Source organism: Tachyglossus aculeatus, chromosome 7 (assembly GCF_015852505.1).
Source record: "Tachyglossus aculeatus isolate mTacAcu1 chromosome 7, mTacAcu1.pri, whole genome shotgun sequence".
Classification (NCBI taxonomy): domain Eukaryota; kingdom Metazoa; phylum Chordata; class Mammalia; order Monotremata; family Tachyglossidae; genus Tachyglossus; species Tachyglossus aculeatus.
In genome coordinates, this window is record NC_052072.1 from 56,645,765 (window position 1) to 56,671,659 (window position 25,895).

Here is a 25,895-nt window from a genome sequence, read left to right on the forward strand (position 1 = left end):
GAAGACGTGGGCCAGGAGTCGATGGCGGGACAGGCGAGAACGAGGTACAGTGAGGAGGTTAGCATCAGAGGAGTGGAGGGTGCGGTCTGGGCTGTAGAAGGAGAGAAGGGAGGTGAGGTAGGAGGGGGCGAGGTGATGGAGAGCCTTGAAGCCGACAGTGAGGAGTTTTTGCTTGATGCGTTGGTTGACTGGCAGCCACTGGAGATTTTTGAGGAGGGGAGTAACATGGCAGAGCGTTTCTGCACAAAGATGATCCGGGCAGCAGTGTGAAGTACAGACTGAAGTGGGGAGAGACAAGGCACTGTACTAAGTGTTGGGGTAGATATAAACTAATCAGGTTGGACACAGTCCATGTCCCACATGGGCCTCACAGTCTTAATCCCCATTTTAAAGACTCAGGCACAGAGAAGTGAAATGACTTGTCCAAGGTCACACAGAAGACATGTGGTGGTATCAGAACTCAGGACCTTCTGACTCCCAGAACCAGGCCTCAACCCATCTGGCTTTTATTATATTATATTTTATTTTTTTATTTTATTTTATTTTTATTTTTATTTCTGACTAAGTTTACTGCTTGATATACTCATTGGCTAAGCCTGAATAGCGCTATCTAACAAGGGACTTGGGTCTTATAATATGATGGAAGTTTCCCTTACAGGACACAGACTTCCCTCATTCACTTAATTAAGGGAAGAGGTCTAAAACTTTGCATCCAAATTCCAAAAGGGGTATGCGCTGCAAGTAACACTACATCTGCATTAGCTCTGGCTAATAAAAGTGCTTCAAAGTTCCACTAATTAATATTTCTAATTAATTATCACACTCTTAATTGTTTTTTTTTTGTGGGCAACCAATGTATAATAAGAATGGGTGGGGTTGGGGAATTAAACGTAAATCAAAGCACACCTAAGCCACACTAAGAAACTTCCCATTACTTAATTTTCTAGCCTAAGGCAACTTTGAGAAAATGGATTTGGATGGCCTTGAAATTCCTAGTATCTTCATATTACTAGAAAGCAAGATATTTAAAGGAAAAGGTTAAGGAAGTTAGATGATTCTTCTCTAATGATAAAGTCAGAGGCCAAGGACAGTAACCCTCATCCTGTTACTTATTTGTACTCTCCCAAGCCCTTAGTGCAGTGCTCTGCACCCAATAACTGCTCAATAAATACTCCTGATTGATTGATTGATTCATGCATCCCTTAGTGAACTGCTGGAGATCGAACACTGGGCTTGATGGCCCATGGATCTGAACTATATGCTTAGTACAGTGCTCTGACCGCAGTAAGCACTCAATAAATACTACTGACTGCTTAACTGCTCTAAATCAGATGGACAATGAAATAAAATAGCAATTTGTTTTAAACATATTCGATGCCCTCAAGAATACAAGACGTAACTTACCGTGAAAAGGTTGGACCGGCGTTTGGACTGCTTTCGGACGGGTGTGGGGGTATTGGCAGTTGGAGGAACATCAATTCGAAGCTCCTTCTGGCTGGTGCTTGGGGTGGACGGGACGGAGGAGGAATAGTCACTTAAACTTCCACCTCCGTTACTTGTCTGTAACAATGAAAATTTGTTTTTATCATAGTGTCCTGAGTCCAAGGGACCTTCCTTATCCAATTTAAAGATTCATCATTTGTAAGCAATGGTTCTTTCAAGAAAACATATAGGGCAAAGAGATTGTGTTTCTTAGGGGATGCTTAGCACTACTATTTTGGGATAACATATTTCAATTATTTTCAGGTGGGAAGATGGTTAATGAACAAAATGGTTAGGAAAGTTGGGAAAAATCATTTCCAAACTAATGCCACTGAATGAGTTGGAGATATTAAGAGTCAAAGCTTATTTTGCATTTCCCCCACACTTTCAGCTGTTCGTTTAACCATGCTGAACATTAAAACATGCAAACACACTTTGGAAAGGTCTGGAGTTTCACACTATAAAGTACTAAATCTCCTTCACAGAGCCTACTCATTCTCCTCAATTTTCAAGGCTCTAAACCTGGTTCCCACTTTGGCTCTTTCAAGTCCCCCTAACACCAGAAGGGGAATTATGGGGTTTGTCCCCTTTCTGACCCTATCATGTCATACTGGGCATGCTTAGTACCCAGAGACAGGTTAGGTGTCAAGGTGGAAGTTTCCCTTCTGTGAATGGAAGCTCAATGGGGAGCTTGTCCAATCAATCAATCAATCAATTGTATTTATTGAGCGCTTACTGTGTGCGGAGCACTGTACTAAGCGCTTGGGAAGTACAAGTTGCCAACATATAGAGACAGTCCCTACCCAACAGTGGGATCACAGTTTAAAAGGGGGAGACAGAGAACAAACCAAACATACTAACAAAATAAAATAAATAGAATAGATATGTACAAGTGAAATAAATAAATAAATAAATAAATAAATAGAGTAATAAATATGTACAAACATATATACATATATACAGGTGCTGTGGGGAAGGGAAGGAGGTAAGATGGGGGGATGGCGAGGGGGACGAGGGGGAGAGGAAGGAAGGGGCTCAGTCTGGGAAGGCCTCCTGGAGGAGGTGAGCTCTCAGTAGGGCCTTGAAGGGAGGAAGAGAGCTAGCTTGGTGGATGGGCAGAGGGAGGGCATTCCAGGCCCAGGGGATGACGTGGGCTGGGGGTCGATGGCGGGACAGGCGAGAACGAGGTACAGTGAGGAGATTAGCGGCAGAGGAGCAGAGGGTGGGGGGTGGGCTGTAGAAGGAGAGAAGGGAGGTGAGGTAGGAGGGGGCGAGGATATGGAGAGCCCTGAAGCCCAGGGTGAGGAGTTTCTGCCTGATGCGCAGATTGACTGGTAGCCACTGGAGATTTTTGAGGAGGGGAGTAACATGCCCAGAGCATTTCTGGACAAAGACAATCCACGCAGCAGCATGAAGTGGGGAGAGACATGAGGATGGGAGATTAGAGAGAAGGCTGACACAGCAGTCCAGACGGGATAGGATAAGAGCTTGAACGAGCAGGGTAGTGGTATGGATGGAGAGGAAAGGGTGGATCTTGGCAATGTTGCGGAGCCCAATTGCCCAATCATTTTCCTACTCCAAGTTTCTACTGACTCCTCCTGTTTCTACCCCGCAGATGACCCACCCAACCCAGTCTTCTTCCTGTTGGTCTCCTCCTTTACCCAGTCTCCTGTCAGGATTGTCTACACCATCCTGGGACCACTGCCATTGTGACAGGTTAAAAGCAGAGGTGCCTGGGTAACCAGCCGGGAAGGGACTAACCAGCTACACACCACAGCTCCTAAAGCAGCAGAAGCAGCAGCATGGTTTAGTGGGAAGAGCACGGGCTTGAAAGTGAGAGGTCATGGGTTCTATTCCTGGCTCCACTGCTTGTCAGCTGGGTGACTTTGGACAAGTCACTTCACTTCTCTTAGCCTCAGTTAACTCACCTGTAAAATGGGGATTAAGACCGTGAACCCCACATGGGACAACCTGATTTCCTTGTATCTACCCCAGCGCTTAGAACAGTGCTTGACACATAGTAAGTGCTTAACAAATGACATTATCATCATTATTATTACTATTATTAAAGCAGAAGGCAGGGTAGAAAGGGCATAGGCCGCTTTAAGCATCCAGCCCTGTCTATTCCATGTTCTCCAAAAAAAAATTACCTGGAAATACCATTCTCACACATTTGTAGGGCCAAGCTCATATGCATGTTTACATAGAGGATTGAAGGCTGCCAAAGTGGGAAAAAAATTACATCAAATTTAGAAAAATAACAAAGGGTAAATTGCCACAGGTTCAGAAAACGGTAAAATAATCCATCAGCTGTTATGGGTATCTTTTTTGCGAGGGGGTTGGGAAGAAGTGAGTTTATCAATAAAAATGTCTACCTTGACAAGGACACAGAGAAATTCAGACTCAAGGCTCATTTTATGCTAAAATAAAATTTCATTTCATAATCATGAAAAGTTGGCAATTTTATTCTTGAGACAATTCAAATAATGCCTAGGCTCTACTGAATATTAGAAAATAATAAAAATAGAAACTATATACACACACACACACACACACACATACTGCTATACAAGGTATATATTATTCAATACTACCTGAGACAAAAGCAATTTGGAATGCTTTAGAATACCTCCCTTGATCAGAACAATGACATTATATTGGACTTAACTTTCACTGAACCTGTTGCACTCCACAGGCTTCCCTGTGGAATTGAATCTAGGGGATTTTTGATCGAGGTCTAAAGAAATTCCTGTGGTAATTTCTATGTAAATGGTAGAACCTCATATCTAATATTTAAATTGAAATGCAAAATCTAAATCATTTTACATTTAGAGTGCACAATCAACATACTACAAACACATCTAGACTTAGAGAAGCAGCATGGCCTAGTGGATAGAGTACAGGGCCAAGGAGTCTGAAGGTCATGGGTTCTAATCCTAGCTCCGCCACTTGTCTGCTGTGTGACCACTGGCAGGTCAATTCACTTCTCTGGGCCTCAGTTACCTCATCTGTAAAATGGAGATTAAGACTGTGAGCCCCATGTGGGACAGGGACTGTGTCCAACTCAATTATCCAGTATCTACCCCAGCACTCAGAACAGTGCCTGGCACATAGTAAGTGCTTAACAAATACCAGAATTATTAATTATTATTACTGGTTCTGGTTCCAAAGAATCCAACTTGAGTGATTTTCTGGCAGACTTAGTCTGCGCTCGACTCAGTTTGCTTTTAAGTAAATAATTCAACAACCATGTAGTTACATCACACTGAGTGAAAGGTTCCAATATAGCACATGGGAGACGGTAATTGTAATAACTATAATTGAATGTGGATGCCAAATTTAACCTTAACATGCAAGAACCACAGCAATTAGTCGACTACTGTGTGGTGTCTTGAGCGGACCCGAACCAAGGCCAAAATAAGTTAAACAACAACAAAGGTAGCAGGATATATACCCTGCTTCTATAACAACTGCTGCCGTCATGCCTGCATGACACATAATATAACCAGCATGAAGAAAGGAAGCATTAAAGTAAATGCCCAATAAAAAAAAATAAGTTTGCTACAGTAGTGTCTTAAAGCAATGTTGAAGCAATTACCATCACGCTGTTATTTACTACAGGGATTAGAAAAAGCAACAAACTCATAAGCAACTTACAAAGAATGTTTGGACTGGAACTTTTAACTCAGTTCCTATGTCCAACACATTTTTCATCTCAAGGATTAAAAAAAAAGTTTCCATTCCATACCTGGCTTATATGCACAGCAGATACTTGAGCTGAACACACAGATGAGTGACTAGGAGAGTTTGGTAATGACTTGCAGGGCCCTATTGAAAGCTGCTGCTTCTTCCTCATTGCTACAATCTTCTGGGCAACTTAGGGAAACAGAAAGAATGAGAAAAATGAATACAAAATGCAAACTACATATTCTAAATATGATGCAATTGAACAAGGTCCATTTGAATCAAAGTGTAGTATTCCTGATTTTCAAATGAATTATTCTAAAGGATGATCAACAATAGAAGATAGAGGAATCGAGAGATCAAAATTCTTTTTTATTTTAACGTTCTGTGCCTAAATATTTTGATGGTTTATCCTAGTCAGTTGGTACTGCAAAAAGTGCAGACACCATCTAGAATGTTAAGTATGAAAGCTTTACTGATAAATGACTTAAAAGGCAATACAAAATGGCTTTGGACACATAGTCTTCATACCATAAAGTAGTGTAAACAACCCTATTAACATGAGGATATAAATCTTAGTTCCACTTAGTATATAGAAACCCATTTTCCTTACACTTTTACACAACCCAAAATCCATACAGTCTTCACTACTCCTGCAGTACAGGATACATGGTACAATGAGGAAAGTTATAATGCAAAAGAAGCTTGCAATTAGCTATCCTTTCCCACACCAGTAGTTGTCATTGAAGGAGAGTAACTAATTTTTACTTCATTTTACATATCACTGAAGACCTTATGTAATTAAATTCAATGGTTTTTCAATGCCCATATTGCTCAGATATTGTAAAAATGAAGATTTAGCCAGTTCTCTCATAGAAGTGGGCTTTCATAGTTGTTTTGGATAGAACACTGTTGGTGAATTTGGTAACTCTTTTCCCAAAATATGAATCTCTCTGGATGGAATGGCATTCATTATCAGAAGTAATAATGCATGCATGTGCATGGTGCAGGTTGTGTGAACATTACAACACAGTTCCTTAACGTACTGCATGCCGAGAAGGTAAGTCCCATGTTATGAAAACTGACTCAACTTATACAAATACTATTTACATATTTTCCACCCAATCTATTGTAACAAGAGATATTGTTGCACAGTGTTTTCATGCACTTTCTTTCAAAGAGGAAACTGGTCTGCCTACAGTTGTTTTTTTTTTTTCTATAAAATGAATGATAGCATTACCATGACTTAGTGAAAATACAATATACGAGAATTCTCATATTAAAAATGGCTCATATATATGAAACTCCAGCTTCATTAGTTACAATCCTCTTCCAGTAGGCCTCTTATCATCCTGAAAGGATGATATAAATTAATTTATCTTCTTGCAGAGTATTGATCATAACTTTCATCAGCTAATCAGGTTTAAATTACAGAGGAATATCGTAGCACTTCGTCATTTCAGAACCACTGGCTTATTGATCTGAGGTCTTCAAAGACATATACTAGAAAATTTTAGAAACCATTATGAGATTGCTGATTGCAAACTAAGGTATGACACTAACAGCTGAAAAATATTTGTATTCCATATGTCTCAAAACACTTAAGACTGAAAGTACATTAAATATCATGATATATCAATGCCAGTTTTCTTGGTTTCTTCTGAGGATAGAGATAAAAAGATTCTTGATTGTCTTTAAAAACAATCGAAGACTTAGAATCATCATTTAGCTCAATGATTGTCTTGACTTTCATTTTTAAAAGTTCATTACACATATTAAAAGTTAAGGTTGTTTTTTTTTTTAGAAGCTTTACCTCTGTCTTGAGGATTTGAGAATTGGAAGTTGTTTGAAAATCAAGTAATTTAATGTAAAGAGGCCTTATTTCAGGGAACTCCAGAATAAAAAAAACTCCCTCCCATTGGGAAGGAGGAACAAGGGAATGGAGTGGATAGAGCATGGGTCTGGGAGTCAGAAGGTCGTGGGTTCTAATCCCAGCTCTGCCACTTGTCTGATGTGTGACCTTGGGCAAGTCACTTCACTTCTCTGGGCCACAGTTACCTCATATGTAAAATGGGGATTGAGACTGTGAGCTCCATGTGGGACAGGGACTGGGTCCAACTCGATTTGCTCATATTCCTCCCAGTGCTTAGTACAGTACCTGGCACACAGTAAGCGCTTAACAAATGCCACAATTATTATTATTATTATTATGAACATCACCTTCAGCGGAGAGTCATTCAGATAAGGCAGACTGTAAATGAATATGTTAATGCCTAGAAATGTGGATCTCTTTTCACTCAAAAATTTTCATTCATGTTTTTCTTTTACCCATGCTACTGCTACCTAAAAACAAATGCACTTAAAGTAAAGGAGTCAAATTTTATATAAGTAGGCAAATTATTCATACTGTTTTCTGACTATAAGATATAGTTTCTTTAACTGAACAGTAGCTAAAAATATCCCATTACAGTAAAATTCAAGAAATAAGAATAAATTAATCAAGCAATCAACAGTATATATTGAGCACTTACTTTTTACAGAGTACGGTATTAAGAGCTTGGGAGTATATCAGAGTTAATAGAGACAATCCCTGCCCTTGAGATCTTACAATCTAGTTGGAGAAATAGCCACTAAAATACATTACCAGGTAGGTTTGAGAGTCATCTGTCCGGAGATGGCAATTGGAGCAGTGAGTGTGGATAAACTCCCTATAGGAGAGGATGCAAACTGAGAATAGAAGGGGATCCAGACTGAAAAACCAACTAAAGCAACTAAATGTCAAATAATATGCACATTTAGATCATATTCTCTATATTTTATGTGGTGATTGTAATGGTCATCTAAGTGATACAGGCTATCAACAGTATTAATAAGCACTTACTGTGTGCAGAGGATTATACTATATGCTATGGAGAGTACTATAATATATACATATATATATACATATATATACACATACACACATATACTACATAGTATACATAGTATACTTATATACTGTATATATAAGTAGACATGATCCCTTACTCTTAAGGGGCTCACAATCTGGCTTACAAGTTCCTAGTACATGGCTCTGTATTCACGGGTCCTCAAGAAATGCTGCTGCTGCTGATCATGAAATGTGAAAAAAAGTTGTATCTTACATTCCTTAAGGTTACAAAAAAATACACTTTTTTTTATGAACTGGGTTTAACCACACTCTAGTTTCCAAGTTCACTGTGGATAGGCAATATGGCTACCAATTCTGTACTTTCCCAAATGCTTAGTGAAGTGCTATGCACACCTAAGCACTCAATAAATACGATTGATTACTACACATTTTCTCTCTCTCTCTCTATTCCCCTTCCCCTCCCTCCCTATAGACTGTAAGCTCTTTGCAGGCGGGTAATATGTCTATCAACGGTTGTATTTCATAAAGCACTTAGTTCAGTGCTCTAGGGACACTGAGTTCTCGATACCATTGATCTCGCTCTTTCACTCTCCATCCCTCACTCCCCCCCCCCCGCCCCCCCGACCCCCACCTCAAATGACCACTGGGAAAGGAAGAACAAGCTGTCACTGAACAGTGATGGAAGAGGCACCCAGGATATGGTGAGAGTGAGAATCCACAGCAGAACTGCAGCTGCTGACGGTAGTTTCACCTATCGGTCTGCAGTCAAGCAGAAGCGGGGAAAGAATTGGCAGGTGGGGGAAGGTGGGGAGGTGGAGATAGAAAGCTTCTTTTTTCTTCTCCAAAAATGCCTTCCTTTCTTTGGAGAACAAATAAGCCAAGGTTTCACCGCTTTTCCCAGCACAGCTCTCCATCAAGAAGGCTGCCATGAGGAAGCAAAACAGGGAAGAGGTTTTCCAGTAGTTAGTTTTTCCAAAAGTCTATAAATCCCCAGGGTGAGGAGATTCATGAGCCCAAAGTGGCTCTGCTTGTTCATTCATTCATTTAATCATATTTATTGACTGCTTACTGTGTGCACAGCCCTGTACTAAGCGCTTGGAAAGTACAATTCAGCAATAGAGACAATCCCTCCCCACACCGAGCTCTTTTCAATACTGCTAATAATAATTATTTATGAGCAAAGGATATATTTATCTTAATAGAGAAATTGAAACAGAGATCGCTTACTAATAACATTATAAGAGGGATTTACTTTAAAAGAAGTCTCATTTTCTCATTGAAGTTTCTTTTAAAATCCATGGTACAATATATAGTTAGTACAGAAGATCCAAAAAGATTCCAAAGTTTTCAGGAATAGATCACCTACAGCAAAAATCCACATATAGAGGCAAAAAAAGGTCAGCAATTTAGATAATTTATTTTCAGAGAAGCAACATGGTATAGGGAAACAAGCTTTGTACTGGGAATCAAGAGACCTAGGGTGTCTGTCCCACTGGCCCCCACTCCACAGATTCATGGGGGTCATGATTCCCCTAGGCTTGGCAACAAGAGGTGATACCATTAAATTCACCTGCAGTCCCTTTGGCACAAATGGGGAGGCGGGAGAAGTGAGATCTCTGCAGCGCTAAAAGGAGCTGGGAAGAGACTGGAGTTTCCATAGTGCATGGAAGGCTCAGATCCTCTCAGTGAAAATTGGGTGGGGTCTCCACCACCTTAGCCTGCAACTGGTATGGCTGGAGTCTCAGTGGCCCTGCATCTACATTATGCCTATTGCGAGATGGGATGTTTGGGGTCCCCAAGGGGGTGTGATAGGGCAAGGATTAGGCAAGCGGAGGATGGCTCTGGGGCAGGGTGATGGGAACTGCTCACGTCCAGCCCCAGTGCAAGGTGAGGACCACAGGGTAGGAGATGGAAAAGATTGAGGCAGTGCCTCTATGCTGCTACCTTTTACTTTCTCCATTTTTCTCTCTCATTTCTCTTGCTCCCTCTTTCTCTTCTCTCCTCCATTTCTTCTTCCCATCCCCTCCAAGTCCTGCCATAATGTTTCTCAAAGCTCCACCCATAAATTCACCTCCATGACTGATTTGAAAAGTTGGCACACCTGATCTGCCCTCCACTCCATCAGGAGGCAGGTCTTCCTTGCATTGTGAGCAAGCACCTCCCTGCTCCAAACATCATCTTGGCAGAGGCTCTCCTCTGAGTGATACTGCTCATACAGTAATGGTAAAGGTTGGAAAGGGTGGGAGTGTTTTAATTTCTATGACCATTATAGGTCTATATCTCAATTTTGTATGTGGAAAATTGAAGTCAGCTTTTCCCCTAAAATATTCTGTGACCATTTATGCCATGTGGGAGATAATACTATTTCCTTTTGTTTGCTACTTGAGATTTCCTGAAGGAATATTGCCCAATAAACTGGAAAAAAAAACATGGCCTGGAAAAATTTCTCTGAAAGCTTTGGTTTTTGGCACCTTAATTTTGTTTCCCTGTTAATATTAAAAATAAAACATTTCAGTTATTTCAAAAAAGATACAGCTGTGGGATGTCCTTCACAAACCAATATCTTCTTTAAGATACAGTAAATGTATGATAAACAGAAGAGAGGCCATTTTGAGTAAAATTCATTATAATCTTAGTTCACTATAATCTTAGGTTGATCATTTAAAACCAGAAACTAAAAGATGAACATCTTTCAATTACAGAAATGAAAAACAAATTACATTGTGGTTATGCTTAACTTTTAAAACACAATGAAAGGGCCTATGTTTCCATGTAGTTTCATCATAAAGAAAAACGTCTTGAATATCATCGAAAGAAGCTACCTGGGAAATGGAAGAGTCTCCATCATTGGAGATTAGGGAAAAAGAGTCCCCTAAATCTGTTCTGTTCATCTCCCTGGCAACACTTCCTAGGCTCCTTTCAAAGTGTTCTCAAATGCATAATGAGCAAGCACATACTTTCACCATTTTAGACAGTTTCAAGAAGTAGCTAATGAGGTCTAATAGCCTCTGAAGCTAGCACATTCAAACTTCCTTTATTCCATTTAGCATGCAGGGAGTTCTGGAGTTAAAAGGTGACGGTCCAGCAGGACTGCAATCTCTGTATAAAAGCTGGGGAGAAGGGAATGTCTCATAGTGCCAGGACTGACATTTTGTGAGGTAAAACCAAGTGGGTTTGGATTGCGTTGTTGAAATGGGACAGACATATTTCCAAAATGTCAGGCAGTGTGAGACAGGGAAGCAAGAGAATGATTCTGCCAGGGGCCTGAGTATTGAAATAGTTTTGCTCCATCATTCAAAGTTAAAATACACTTTGAAATCCCCTGAACTTATGTCATCTGGAACTGCTATTTCTACATATATGAGGGAGGTTTTGGGGGTTGATGTTTCATCCATGGAAGCCTCCCCCACTCACAGCTCTGCCCCTGGTTTACCCTCTGGCTCTAAGAATTAGGTTGCTACCTCTACTCCTTCCCACCATTACTATTAAAACCTTAATATTTTAATTAGTGGTCTTCTGATCAGAGATGCTAATTGAAATTATACTCTCCTAATAATATCAGATTCTAATAAGAACACAACTAGAGAGTCCTTGTTCCACCCCACATCTGTATTTTGAATAAGATCAACCCAAATGAACAGGTGCCAATTAAACGTCATTATTAAAAATGTCCTTAATTAACTTGAATAGTACCAATAATATAGCCTTGTAGAGCAGCAGCATGGACTAGTGGAAAGAGCATGGGGCTGGAAGTCAAGAATCTGGGTTCTAATCCTGGCTCTGTCACTTGCCTGCTGTGTGATCTTGGGCAAGCCACAACTTCTCTGGGCCTCAGCTTCCTCATCTGTAAAATGGGGATTAAATTCTACTCCCTCCTACTTAGAATGTGAGACCCAAATAGGACAGGGACTATGTCCAACCTGATTATCTTGTATCTATCCCAGTGCTTAGTACAAGGCTTAGCACATAGTAAGTGCTTAACAAATACCACAATTACTGTAGCATACATGCTGTACATAGATAGGCCCTTCTACTGATTTCTTGTTTGTTCCAGTTACTACAGGTTCAAGATGTTCATCACCATCATCACCATCAATAGTACTTATTGAGTGCCTGTGTACAGAACACTGTACTAAGTGCTTGGGAGAGCATCAGAAGATATGATCTTTGAATTCAAATTCAAGTAGGAACCTCTTGGCACCCTAATATTCTGAATTTGAGACTAATTCATTTTCCATTTGATAATGGACTGGCCTTTTTTGAAAATTCTAATTAAACCAATCACTTATTCTAAAATCATTCTATTTTGCTTAACCAGCTCTGTCCCCAGGGCTCCTGATAGTGAAACATTACTAAATTCCATGTTATCTCTGAGGATGTTCATCAAATGATTCAGGTCTCTCAGTGTAAAGGGTACATTTTTTGTATTTCCTATCCATAAGTTTCTCTAGCCATTAGATGTATAATTTAATGAAGGTTATCTGATTAAAAATACAAAACAAGGAAAAATTGTGATCAATTCATACCTCGGGCTGATCCTCAACAACTCTATCATTCCAGAAGGCTGAGTTACTACATGGATTCAGGCAACTGGTTCTAGAGACCACCAAGGATATGTATGGCCTCAGTGGCATCTAATTACTATATGTGTGGGGAGGGTGGATGGGGGGAGAGAGGAAGGTCTCAGTGGTATTTGTTAATAATTGTGGTATTTGTTAAGTGCTTACTATGTAACAGGCACTGTACTAAGCACTAGGGTGGATACAAGCAAGTAGGGTGGGAAAAGCCCCTCTCCCAAATGGGGCTCCCAATTTTATACAAGAGTAACTGAGGCACATAGAAGTTGACTTGTCCAAGGTCACACAGCAGGCAAGTGGCAGAGTCATCATTAGAACTCATGTCCTGCTGACTCCCAAGCCTGTGCTCTATCTACTATGCCACTGTGTTTCAAACCTAGACCTTCTCTATCCTCCAAGTTTCAGAGCCTCAAGACTATAAGCTCATTGTGGGAAAGAATATTTCTAACAACTCTTTCATTGTTATACTGCACCCTCCCAAGCACTTATCACAGTACTCTGCACACAGTAAGCACTCAATAAATACCACTGATTGACTGAACTCAGGACAGTTCCTAGACCCATTTCCACTCCAGTAAAGTCCTCTAAATTCAATGCCAGTACAGCAGACCACACAAGGCAGCTACTGCATGGCACTGATTCCCCAGTACCATCCTCTTCTGACCCTTTCAATCGGAGGGCTTACTGTGTGCAGAGAACTGTACAAAATGCTTGGGAGAGTACAATATGACAGAGCAGAGTTGATCGAACATTGCCTGCCCACAAGAGCTGCTTATAGTTACGAATTGCTGCAACATTCAGATCAGACTGTAGGACTACCATCGATGATGAAATAAAGAAATGGGTAAAGTGGATCGGTGGATGCTGTCAGACCCCAGCTGAGTAGAGGGAAGGAAGGAAGAATGGAAGGACAGTACAAGGAAGATTAAAAAAAACCTCTCATAAAATATTCATAATCAATCATACTTGGATTATGGCTAATGTTTTGGTCATCATTTGATGAAATACTTTTAAAAATATTTTCATGAGACTATTTCTATTGTATTCCCTCCTGTTCACAAACAATATCAGGTTAAAATAAACTCCCATACCAGCCTCTCACATTGTCAATAGTATACCCTGCAAATAATGGGGATTTTGCTTTTTTTCTTGATGGAGTAGATTCACTGCCCTGACTACTTAGGATTTTATGATTTTTTGGTTAATTCAGTCTAGATAAATATGTTCTAATTCCAAAGTCCAATTTTTTTTCTTATTTGTTAGAAAAATCCAACATTTTTGTCTGGATTCTTAGAGATTGAACACTTAGTGCTGAGCTTTTCTGGTCAACTGTTAGGGTATGGAAGAGTAAACACCAAAAAACTAACATTAAGATCATCCTGATTTATCAAAGAGAAAAAGTGCTCTTCCAAGCACTATATCACCTTGTCCCCTCCTACCTCGCCTCGCTACTTTCCTACTACAATTCAGCCCGCATACATTGCTCCTCTAATGCTAACCTACCCACTGTATCTCAATATCGTTTATCTTGCCGCTGACCTCTCACCCACGTTCTGCTTCTAGCCTGGAATACCCTCCGTTTTCATATCTGACAATTACTCTCTCCGCTTCAAAGTCTTATTGAAGGCACAACTCCTCCAAGAGGCCTTCCCTGACTAAGCCCCCTTTTCCTTCAACTCTCTTCTGTTTCTCCCTGACTTGCTCCCTTTATTCATCCCCGCTCCCAGCCCCACAACACTTATGTACATATCTGTAATTTATTTATTTATATTAATGTCTGTCTCCTCCTCTAGACTGTAAGCTCACTGTGGGCAGGGAATGTGCCTGTTATACTGTAACACTGTAGTCTCCCAAGCATTCAGCGCTTAGAACAGTGCTTCACACATAGTAAGTGTTTAACAAATGCCATCATTATGTAGTACAGTGTTCTGCACACAGTAAGTGCTGAATAAATACAACTGCTTGATTGATTGGAGATGACTCACCAATGTCACAATTCCTGTCAGGGAGGAATTTCAGGCTACCTGTCCCCAAGACCAAAATCAATGCCCCAGAATTAACTACATCTTTACTGTGTTCCGTATTTGAGCTAATCACTATTGGAAACACTGTTGCCAGAGCAACTGATCTCAGAGAGTTGTCTTTCATTGGTTCAAAAGACTGTTTATGAGTTAGCCTCTTGTGCAGCATTACATTTCTTCAGGGGGAGCAGCTGTTGCTCTAAAAATCTAATTAATAAAGCTGCATTTGACAGAGAGACATGCAAGTCAAACTCCTGGGATCCCCCCGCCCAGCCCCCAAAATTACAAAGGTTCCACAAAGAGCTACAGATTCCATACTGGCATTATCCAGTGTTTCCAATGATAGTCTGTTACATGGAACAATACACTACTTGGGGAGAAGTGTGGTATTAACATACATCATTCCAGAAATTTAGCTTTTAAGAGAATTAACATCAGATTATGGGATGACTTTCTAACTGCCAGAAAGGTCGCCCACATTAAATATCATGGCCATCTTTACCCCAATGAGTTGATTAGAAATCTCATTATCTACTCCTTTCTGATTTTCTTCAATACTACTGACATAATGAGACTAGAGTGCAGGTGTATCAGGCCTGTTAAAAATCCCTTTGATTTAGGAGGTTATCATTGTCATTGTAGAAATCTACTTCCTTTTTACCTTGACTTTCTCATCTGAGACCTGAATAGCATCATACTGACAATGGAAAATATGCCTCAGTTTCTTCAGCACAATTTACCAATATGCTTGTGTACTCATACGGGTCAAGTAAAAAAATCACGTTTGATGAGAAAGAGGGGCAATGAGAGGAGTCAACAAATAAAGCAATGTAAACAAAAAACAGTTCCACCAAATACAGACATGAGTCATGAGCCTGGTAATTTTGTTCTTCCTGGTGAACAGTCCTCATTTGAAAGAGACTTGGGCTTGGGCTTGGGAGGCCATGGGCTTGGGCTTGGGAGGCTTGGGAGGAAAGAGGCTTGGGACTCAGAGGCCATGGGTTCAAATCCCAGCTCTGCTGCTTGTCAGTTGTGTGACTTTGGGCAAGTCACTTAACTTCTCTGTGCCTTAGTTACCTCATCTGTAAAATGGGGATTCAGATTGTGAGCCCCACATGGGACAACCTGATCACTTTGCATCCTCCCCAGTGCTTAGAACACTGCTCTGCACTTAGTAAGCGCTTAACAAACACCAAAATTATTATTATTATTATTTATGAAATCAGTTGGAAGTATACAAAACTATCTAAAGTATCTGCACATGTCCAAGGTTTCTTTGCTGCCTCGGGTTGTTGGAAAGAATACAGAACAAACTGTATATGGAATATTCAATCATTGAAGAAATTGAAGAAACTACCTCTTCAAAGAATGGAAGAGCCTTAATTTTGGAAGACATGATTTGAAAGAAACTTAGAACCCTTTCCAGAGAACTGATTGAAAGATTCAGAGCTGATTGTCATAAAGTAGGTCAAAATCTCCTTCCTTGTAGTGAAGGACTAATAAGGAACTAGCCAGTATTATTAAATACAGTAAGATTTGACAAGCTTAAAATGGTTAAAGGGGTGGGGTATGACAAATTGTTTAAAATTAAGTACTAAGAGTGAGAAAGACAGAGTGCGAGCAAAAGCAAGATTTCAGAGTGAAAGACCCCTTCCACGAATGACAGCAAACATGTTGACTGTGGCAATATGAAGGTGCCACTACTGTGATTTTATCCTAAGGTGTGGCTTTAAAGACTTACGCCTGGCCTCCAGTAGCAGTGCTTATATAAAATTGACAATTGGTACAGTGCACTTTTGCTAACCTCAATCCTCAAAAAGTACAGCCTGAGTTAGGAGACAAATCACAGGACTAAGTCTCAAATGGTGGAGGCTACTTTAAGCAGGGAACCTTGTCTGGTCAACTGGGATTCAGTCTAAGTAGGAGGGAGAAGAGGTCATGAATCCCCATTTTGCAGAGAACTGAGGCACAGAGAAATTAAGTGACTTGCCCAAGATCACACAGCAGGCAACTGGCAGAGTCAGAATTTGAGCCCAGATCCTCTGACTGCCAGGCTTGTGCTCCAGGCCATGCTGCTTTCCATGTGGGAAAAAGAGGTTGGCAAAGAAAGGAAGGAAACCAATACAAGTAACTGCACTAAACCCACAGCATGAAACAGCAAAACCTGGTGTTTCAGAAAATCATCGAGCTGGTGATCAAAGGTGCCCATCTCAGATAAGAATATCCAATTTGAATTAATAGATCAACTCTGAGCTGATTGCCTCTTCCTATTTGAATTACAGATAAGTCTCTGAGCCTGGTTTCAATTATTATCACCATTTAAATAATAGCCCATGTTTACCATAATTAACTGTTAAAAAAAATGCAGTTGCAATTACACATTTTATAATCCCCATTTTAACTAGAACAGATAATAAAATTAACACTTTTATGAAAAAAATTCAAATATGAATTTGTGTTTACAGTGATCGATGAGACTACTTTCAAAAGAACCAATTTAAACCCAATCACTTCATCTGTAACCTTCTAAAAGGACCATATTGTTAATTCTTTGCTTTTAAAATACTTAAGGCAAAACACCAACCACAATCTCGAGGTGCAGACATATCATGTCATCCCAAAATGTAAGTCATTATGAGATGCAGTCTGAATCATTGTCGCCATCCCCAAGGTCCAGCTGGCATTCTGGATTGTGGGCTTTCCGTGCCTCGCTCAGGAGTCACTCATCTTCCTTTAACTTCTGCCCAACAACTTTTATATCCTGAAAGCTATTGTATTAGCCTCCTTTCGCACCTCCCTGCCTTCAGCCTCTCCAGTCCATAGTTTACTCTGCTGCCCCAGTCACTTTGTTAAAATGGCATTTTGCATGTGATTCCTCACCTCTCAAAACCCTTAACAGTGTTTCTCCATTCCTCGCTGCATCAAGCAGACTCTCCTGACCTTTGGCTTTAACTCAGTCAATCTGTTCTCTCCCTCCACTCATCCTCCATCCTCTCCCACTACATTTCATTTTACATATTTCCCTCCACTCAGCCAACCTACTCACTGTGCCTCATTCCTGTCTCTCTTGCTCACACCCTCCCTTCTGCCTGGAACTCCTTCCTTCTTCACATAAGGCAGACTACTGTTCTCTTCAAGGCCCTTCTGAAATCATATCTCCTCTAGGAAGCTTTCCCTGATTAAGCTCTCATATCCCCTCTCTGTTGGCATTTCTGTGTCAGCCCTGTAGCCTTTATGAAACTGTTACTCCTTCTACATGTAAATTATTTTAGTGTCTGCTTTCTCATTAGATTCTAAGATCCTTGAGGTCAGAGGTCATCTATAACAGCTCTACTGCATTTCCCGAAAGGGCTTAGTACAGTGCTCTGCACACAAGGAGGGACTAGACAATGAAAGTTCAGTGACACTGTTTATTTCTCCAGGTGTATGTGTCCTTGGGGTGCTGGCTTCAGTGTTAATGTATATGTATGCATTTAGAAGGGCCCCTCTTTCATCCCTTTGTCTAACTTCCTTATCTCCTACCTTTCCTTCCTCTCCAAACATGTTCAGGCCATTGGCTCTGTCCCTACAAGAGGCATGTCCTGCTGACTTGGAAAAAAAACTTTATCACTTTAGAGGTATGACTTTAATAAGCTCGTGGTAAAGTGTAAACAGTGCTCCACATTCAGGAAACGGACACCTATAAAACACTAACCATTGATGTCCACAAACTACAATGGGTTAACTGTGAAAGCACATCTCTCACTAGAAGTTGCCTTTAATCCACTTGAAATCTATTTTCATGACTTGCCAGAAAACACAACAATCACAATCTCAAAAATTTCCAGGTAAGTACTTAGAGTTTGAAACTCAAAATCAATAATGTGCCTTTGGCATCAACCAAGGGTGAAACTAATTATATACGTATCATCAGCATCCAATTCATTCAATCATATTTATTGAGCGCTGTGTGCACAGCACTGTATTAACCACTTGGGAAGTACACATTGGCAACATATAGAGACGGTCCCTACCCCACAGCAGGCTCACAGTCTAGAAGGTGTCTAGATGATGATCACAGTCTCACAGTCTAGATGATCCAATATCATCAGTATCACGCTTGGGTCAAATGAAAGTTCCTGATCCCAAAGAATGGCCCATGACTCATAAGTGGATCACAGTTGACAGGAGAAAAACTTGACTTAGATTTCACTACTGAAACTTCCAAGTATTTTCTGAAATAATAACGATTGCATTTTTCATCTGAGATTCAGTTCTTGTCTGTATTCTTTTTTATCTCATTTTAAAACAAATTTATCTTCATTTATGTCGCAATTATCTCTTAGGGCTGTTAATTTGCTGGAAATGAAGCTATTGTTTAATTGCTTCTATTAATCGGGGAATTTAAATGCCGACTGTAATAAACAGTTACCTTCAGGATGGAACAAAGTCAAGGCTGCTAGATTTCATTTTTAGAATAGTGGAAACCTCTAGTACAATCTGATACAAAAATATGAAAGGAGATTAAAAGTTCTTGTTTCAGTCAAAATCAGGGTAAACTGGTGTTTATGACCTTTATGCCCAACTCAGGATTCCTTTGAGCTACTGGGGGATGGGAGGGGGAAAATTTATTCCCTCTCCCCTAAAGAGAGCAACTTCCATTGACAGGTGTCTGAATCACAATAGAGTACTCACCTCTCCAAGCCCTTAGTAATGTATTAGTACCCATCCCTCCAAAAATATATATTTGTGCAAAAATATAATTCATAGTGGGAGGTTAATGGCAGACTCCATCAACAATGGGATGAACAGGATACTTTCATTCATTTGCCAATCGAAAAAGCTAGAAGTCTTCTGTAACTCAAGTCTGTGTTTACTGTCCAGATAGGTTTAAGTATTCCCCTCTTCATTTGAAGTTGAAGGTATTAAGCATCTAATTGTGTTTACAGATCTTAGGTTTCCACCTGAAATATTTACCAAACACAGTCCTTTGGATAACAGGAAGACTGAGACAATGTAGTAAGTTGACAATTCGACATGCATTAGGTGTGGGTATTGCTTTTGATTCTGACCATGATGGAAGGTTTCTCTAGTCTATCACTAGTAAAAATGTCTACAGTTGTTACCTCAAGGGAAAACACATGTGAAAACCTACCAACTGAACTTCAAAGTAATTACTATTGCCCTGTTTTGGGCTGAATAATCTTTCTTAAGGATGTTACATCCTTACCACATACACCACACTTAAAACAAGGAAAACAAGGATTTATTTTCCACAGCCGGCTTCTCCATTATTTCCTTTTCCAAAGTTACAAGGCAGAGCTAACGATCAGCTTTTCAGGATCAGCCACCTATGATTCCTAATGCTCACTCTCGTCTAGTCCCTCGTTCCAAAATATTCCTGGAGGCTAGTTCGTGTGTGTTCATTTTCATTCTCTATCTCCGTCTGCCCCCTATGCCCCCCCGCCCCAAGAGCTTCTTTCGTTCAAGAAGACAATCCCCAAACAGAACTTAAAACAATATTAAATGGACTGGCAGTCCTTCACCTCTTTCTAGCTACATGCACATATAGGTTTCAAACTTTCCTTCTTTAGCCTCTCTTTAGAATACAAAGAACAGATGGAGTTACAGTTCTTACCTTCTCTCACTGCCCTTCTTCTTTGAAGATGATGCTATTGCCAGTGAGACCCAAATTGCTGGGGTGGCAGAAACAGCCAAGATTAACTGAGACTCTTTTGAACCAGTGTGCATTTAAATAATTTTGATATTTGTTACGCACTTACTATGTGCCAAGCACTGTACAAAGCGCTGGGGTACATACAAGATCATCCAGTCCCACATGGGGCTCACAGTCTAAGTACAAGGGAGAAGAGATATTGAATCCCCATTTTGCAGAGAAGTCAAATGAACTGCCCAAGGTCACACAGCAGGTAAGTGACAGAGCTAGGACTAGAACCCCGTTCTGTGTTCTTTCCCACTACACAACACTGCTTTAGAAACTCTTGTTTGCTGCACTAATACATTTACCACTGGCAGGCACCTATTTCTGCTTTCAAATCTTTCTACCTTCCTTTATTCGCAAAGCCTTGTGCTTAAGGAGAGCAACGTTTCTTTCTCCACTAAACTGTAAGCTCTCTGAGGGCAGGGACCATGTCTACAAACTCATTGTATTGTAACCCTCCAAGCACTTAGTACAGTATGGTAAGCACTCAATAAATGCCACTGATTAATGCCCTGAGTTACGTCAGTTTACTTGCAACTATATCAAATTTTTTTGATTTTGTGCTACATCAGGATTGTCAAAGGTTTGTTCTGTTCTCCCTTTTGTGTGATCTCTTATTTCAGTTCACCAAACAGGAGCTCCTTGGTAGTGGAAAGAGCACCTGCCTGGGAATCAGGAGACCTGGGTTCTAATCCTGACTGCCACTTGCCTACTATGTGACCCTGGACAAGTTACATCACTGCTCTGTGTCTCCCTCAGTTTTCCCATGTGTATAATGGGGATTCCAATACCTGTTCCCCCTCCTAAGAGACTGCAAGGCCCGTGGATGAGACGGGCTGTGTCTGTCCTAATTATGTTTTATCTACCCCGGTATTTAGCACATAGTAAGAACTTAATGAATATTACAATTATTAGTATTATTGCCCAATCTCTTCATGTCCCTCCCATAAAAATTGTTACTGTGACCACTGCCTTACTGTTGGCGAGATGACTGGCTTAGATGACTGGTTTCCAGGACCTTATTGTTGTTGATGATGCCCTGTCATTAGATACCCAGTAAGGCTCTCGGAAAACCATGGTCAAACAGGTTGAGAAGCCATGAGTAAGATTTCATGCCAAAGAATTGGTGACACACCAAATTCACTGTTGTAGACTTATCATTTTATACACCATTGTGTTCTCACTCTACCCATCTCCCAAACGGCTCACTGGCCTTTTTGATTTGGCATTTTAAAATAATGGTATTTGTTATGCATTTACTATGTGACAGGCACTGTTCTAAGTGCTGGGGTAGATACAAAGTAATCAGGTTGGACACAGTCCCTGTGCCATGAGGTTCAGTTTATCACCATTTTAGAGATGAGGTAACTGAGGCACAGAGAAGTGAAGTGATTTGCCCAAGCAGACAAGTGGCAGAGGCAGGACTAGAACCCAAGTCCTTCTCACTCCCAGACTTGTGCTCCATCTGGTAGGCAATACTGCTTTTCTAATTCTTTGTCAATCATGAAATATTATATGGTGTGCTACTTTAAAGACAGACTTGCCAAGGAAAATCCTTGGCTATGTGTTAATTTCCCAGGTGCAGTTTGGTACTAGGTTTTTGGCAAGCTCATCATCACACAATAAATCTGTGCTGACTTTACAAATAAATTGATTGTTATAACTATGGCATCGTGTTTATTATTACTATTATTACTACTACTACTACTAATAATAATAATGGTATTTGTTAAGCTCTTACTATGGGCAAGGTACTGTACTAAGCGCTGGGGTGGAATTAAGCTAATCAAGTTTAAGTGCATCCCAAGCTCAGTTATCAGGATACAGCAGCTTCTGGTTGACCACCTCAAAGATTTTTGAGGATGCTCAGGGCCTGAAGGGTTGGAATAGTTTCTTAGTGAATTTGGAAGTGTATTATGTTTCTGCAGCCAGGGTCTTCCTCATATAGTCTACCACGGCAATAAAGCATACTTTGAACCATCAATTAATCAGTAAATGGTATTTACTGAGTACTTACTGTGTGCAGAGCACTGTACTAAGCACTTGGGAGAGTATAGGACAGTATCTCCCATCATGTCCTGCCTCACTCCAGTGGAGCGGGGAAAGGATCTGGTAGGGCATCTTTATTATATTTATTAGCAATAATAATAAGTATTTGTTACATGCTTACTATGTGCCATACATGCTAATAAGCACTAGAGTAGAAACAAGATAATCAGGTTGGACCCGATCCATGTCCTACAAGGGGATCACTGACTTAATCCCTATTTTACAGATGAGATAACTGAAGCACAGGGGGATGAAGTGACTTGTCCAAGGTTATACAACAGACCAGTGGCAGAGATGGGCTTGGAACCCAGGTCCTTCTGACTCCCAGGCCCGTGCTCTATACACTAGGCAACACTGCTTCTTCACCTCTGACCTTGCCTGAACAGAATGAAAGAGGCCAGAATGGCTTTCGGCAGATAGCAAAACAGGGTGCGACAGCAACAGGGCATCAAAATCCATATCGTGCTGTAGGTCTATATAGCTGTTGTAATGTCCACCCTCCCATGTCTGTGAGACCTGGAACTACTATAGCAATCACATCTTGTGGGGAAACTTGTAAAGCAGTTTCCCCAGTGCCATCTATGAACCATATCCAACCCTGAAAAGGCAGGACATGATGACCAAAGATGAAGTCCTGGACCTCAGTTAGTTCACCAACATCAAACCAATGCTCATAATAACACACCTCCCTGTGATAATGGATAACAGCAGGTACCTAAATAGTTACTGTGTGATGCATTAAAAGGACACATGCAAGCCATGAGAACAGAATAAGTAACATAAAGAAACAGTGTAGCATAATCTCAAATGATATGACCAGGAGAGGACCAGAAGGAAATCGCTCAAACAGACTAGCCTGGTGAGCAGCTAGTCATCTCTATGCTGATGACACCCAAATCTACATCTCTGCCCCTGCTCTCTCCCCCTCCCTCCAGGCTCACATCTCCTCCTGCCTTCAGGACATCTCCATCTGGATGTCTGCCCGCCACCTAAAACTCAACATGTCCAAGACTGAACTCCTTGTCTTCCCTCCCAAACCCTGCCCTCTCCCTGACTTTCCCATCACTGTTGACGGCACTACCATCCTTCCCGTCTCACAAGCCCGCAACTTTGGTGTCATCCTTGACTCCGCTCTCTCGTTCACCCCTCACATCCAAGCCGTCACCAAAACCTGCCGGTCTCAGCTCCACAACAATGCCAAGATCCGCCCTTTCCTCTCCATCCAAACCGCTACCCTGCTCGTTCAAGCTCTCATCCTATCCCGTCTGGACTACTGTATCAGCCTCCTCTCCGATCTCCCATCCTCCTGTCTCTCCCCACTTCAATCCATACTTCCCACTGCTGCCTGGATTGTCTCTGTCCAGAAATGCTCTGGGCATGTTACTCCCCTACTCAAAAATCTCCAGTGTTTACCAATCAGCCTACGCATCAGGCAGAAACTCCTCACCCTCGGCTTCAAGGCTCTCCATCACCTTGCACCCTCCTACCTCACCTCCCTTCTCTCCTTCTACAGCCCAGCCCACACCCTCCGCTCATCTGCCGCTAATCTCCTCACCGTGCCTCGTTCTCGCCTGTCCTGCCATCGACCCCCAGCCCACATCATCCCCCTGGCCTGGAATGCCCTCCATCCCAACATACGCCAGGCTAGCTCTCTTCCTCCCTTCAAAGCCCTACTGAGAGCTCACCTCCTCCAGGAGGCCTTCCCAGACTGAGCCCCCTCCTTCCTCTCCCCCTCGTCCCCCTCTCCATCGCCCCCGCCTTGCCTCCTTCCCTTCCCCACAGCACCTGTATATATGTATATATGATTGTACATATTTATTACCCTATTTATTTATTTATTTTACTTGTACATATCTATTCTATTTATTTTATTTTGTTAATATGTTTGGTTTTGTTCTGTCTCCCCCTTCTAGACTGTGAGCCCACTGTTGGGTAGGGACCGTCTCTATATGTTGCCAACTTGTACTTCCCAAGCGCTTAGTACAGTGCTCTGCACACAGTAAGCGCTCAATAAATATGATTGATTGATTGATTGATTGATCAGCAGGTGTCATATCTACCAAATATTGTACTTTCCAAAATGCTTAGTACAATGTTCTATACACAATATGGACTCAAATGTCATTCTCTTATTAATACAGCTGTCAATATGCTAATAGGCAACAGTGTAGAAAGGACCAATCTCCTCATAAATGTAACAAGGAAGGGATTTTCAGGGATATTTGCACGACTTTGATAAATCTGACTATACAAGTACACACACACATGCACACACACACCTAATCCTATGTGTAGTATGAGTAGTATGATGGACAAGAATAAAGGTCCTATTTGAGAGGACCTTTATGTAAGTTTTATATTTTTAAATTTTATTTCTTTTTCCATGTATCATTCTTAAAATTCTCTCCACAATTACAATTCTGTGATTCTTGAAATTCTCAAATTTCAAATATTAACATAGAGATTTTCATTTTTAGTTTTGATTTTAGTCTTTTCAAAGGATTTTTACTGTCTAGTGCTCCATACGACCACTAGGTAACCATACGTTGGCACTATTCAATTTTCATTTCAATATCACTCACAACTCTGCTTTATCATGGCAAAAAGAGGAAAAGGTAATATAAATAAGGTTTTACTTGGCAAAGAATTTGGTTAATACACAAAACAGATATTTAAAAGGCTTAATTGCCAGTCTAAATCTAGTCTACAGTTAGAAAAATGATTAACCTCTTATATTCACTTATTCCCAAGGATGGTGCAAATCAGAACCCCCCAAGAAGAAGTGGGAATGTTCCAATAAATTGGCAATACAATTTGGATGGAGGCAGGAATATAAAAGAAAAATGATTTTAACAAAGAGGGGAGAAATGAGCCTATCAGTTCTTCTCAACTTATCAAGCTGTCAGAGTATCCTGGCAGAAAGCTGAATGATCCCTTCATTCTGGCAATGCACTCTTTCTCCAATGACAAAAACATTTCTAAAGTCTAAAATCCTTTGAAAAGACTAAAATCAAAACTCAAATGAAAATCTCTACATGAGTATTTGGAATTTATGAATTTCACGTATTACAGAAATGTAAATGTGAAGAGGATTCAAGAATATAGGGGGAAAAAGAAATAATATTAAAAAATATAAAACAAAGAAACAAAAACATTCCAGAGAAGAGGCAGAAGCATTTAAAGGGGAAAATAATCCAGAGAGAATGCAGAGTAAAACTATGAAGAGATTAAAGGTTCTAACAGATTCAAATTTAAAATGTGTAAATAAAAGACACAAAAGCTTTAATAATAATTTGAAATTACAGTCTTAGAGAAAGACAATTAAGTACTAAAATTGATTTTTTTTTCATGAATACAATTTGATGAATGGGCTTTACACAATTTGTTTATTTTATATGTACCCAGAGGGGGAAAAAAAATCTAAACACTTCCCAAATGCCTCTGTCATGGAATTACAGAACTGGAAGGGATCTCCAAAGATCTTTTGTTCC

The 25,895-nt window shown here is 40.6% G+C and overlaps 1 protein-coding gene across 6 annotated transcripts in view; it reads right to left on the reverse strand.

The window, feature by feature from the left end:
* AGAP1 (ArfGAP with GTPase domain, ankyrin repeat and PH domain 1) overlaps nt 1-25,895 on the reverse strand; it is a 777,656-nt gene that overhangs the window by 353,615 nt on the left and 398,146 nt on the right. For all 6 annotated transcript variants that reach the window (XM_038749190.1, XM_038749187.1, XM_038749185.1 and 3 more), the window contains 2 exons: nt 5,231-5,358; nt 1,405-1,560 (listed from right to left, as the gene is read on the reverse strand). In XM_038749190.1, coding sequence (XP_038605118.1) covers nt 1,405-1,560; nt 5,231-5,358 — 284 coding nt within the window. The remainder of the gene's footprint in view (nt 1-1,404; nt 1,561-5,230; nt 5,359-25,895) is intronic.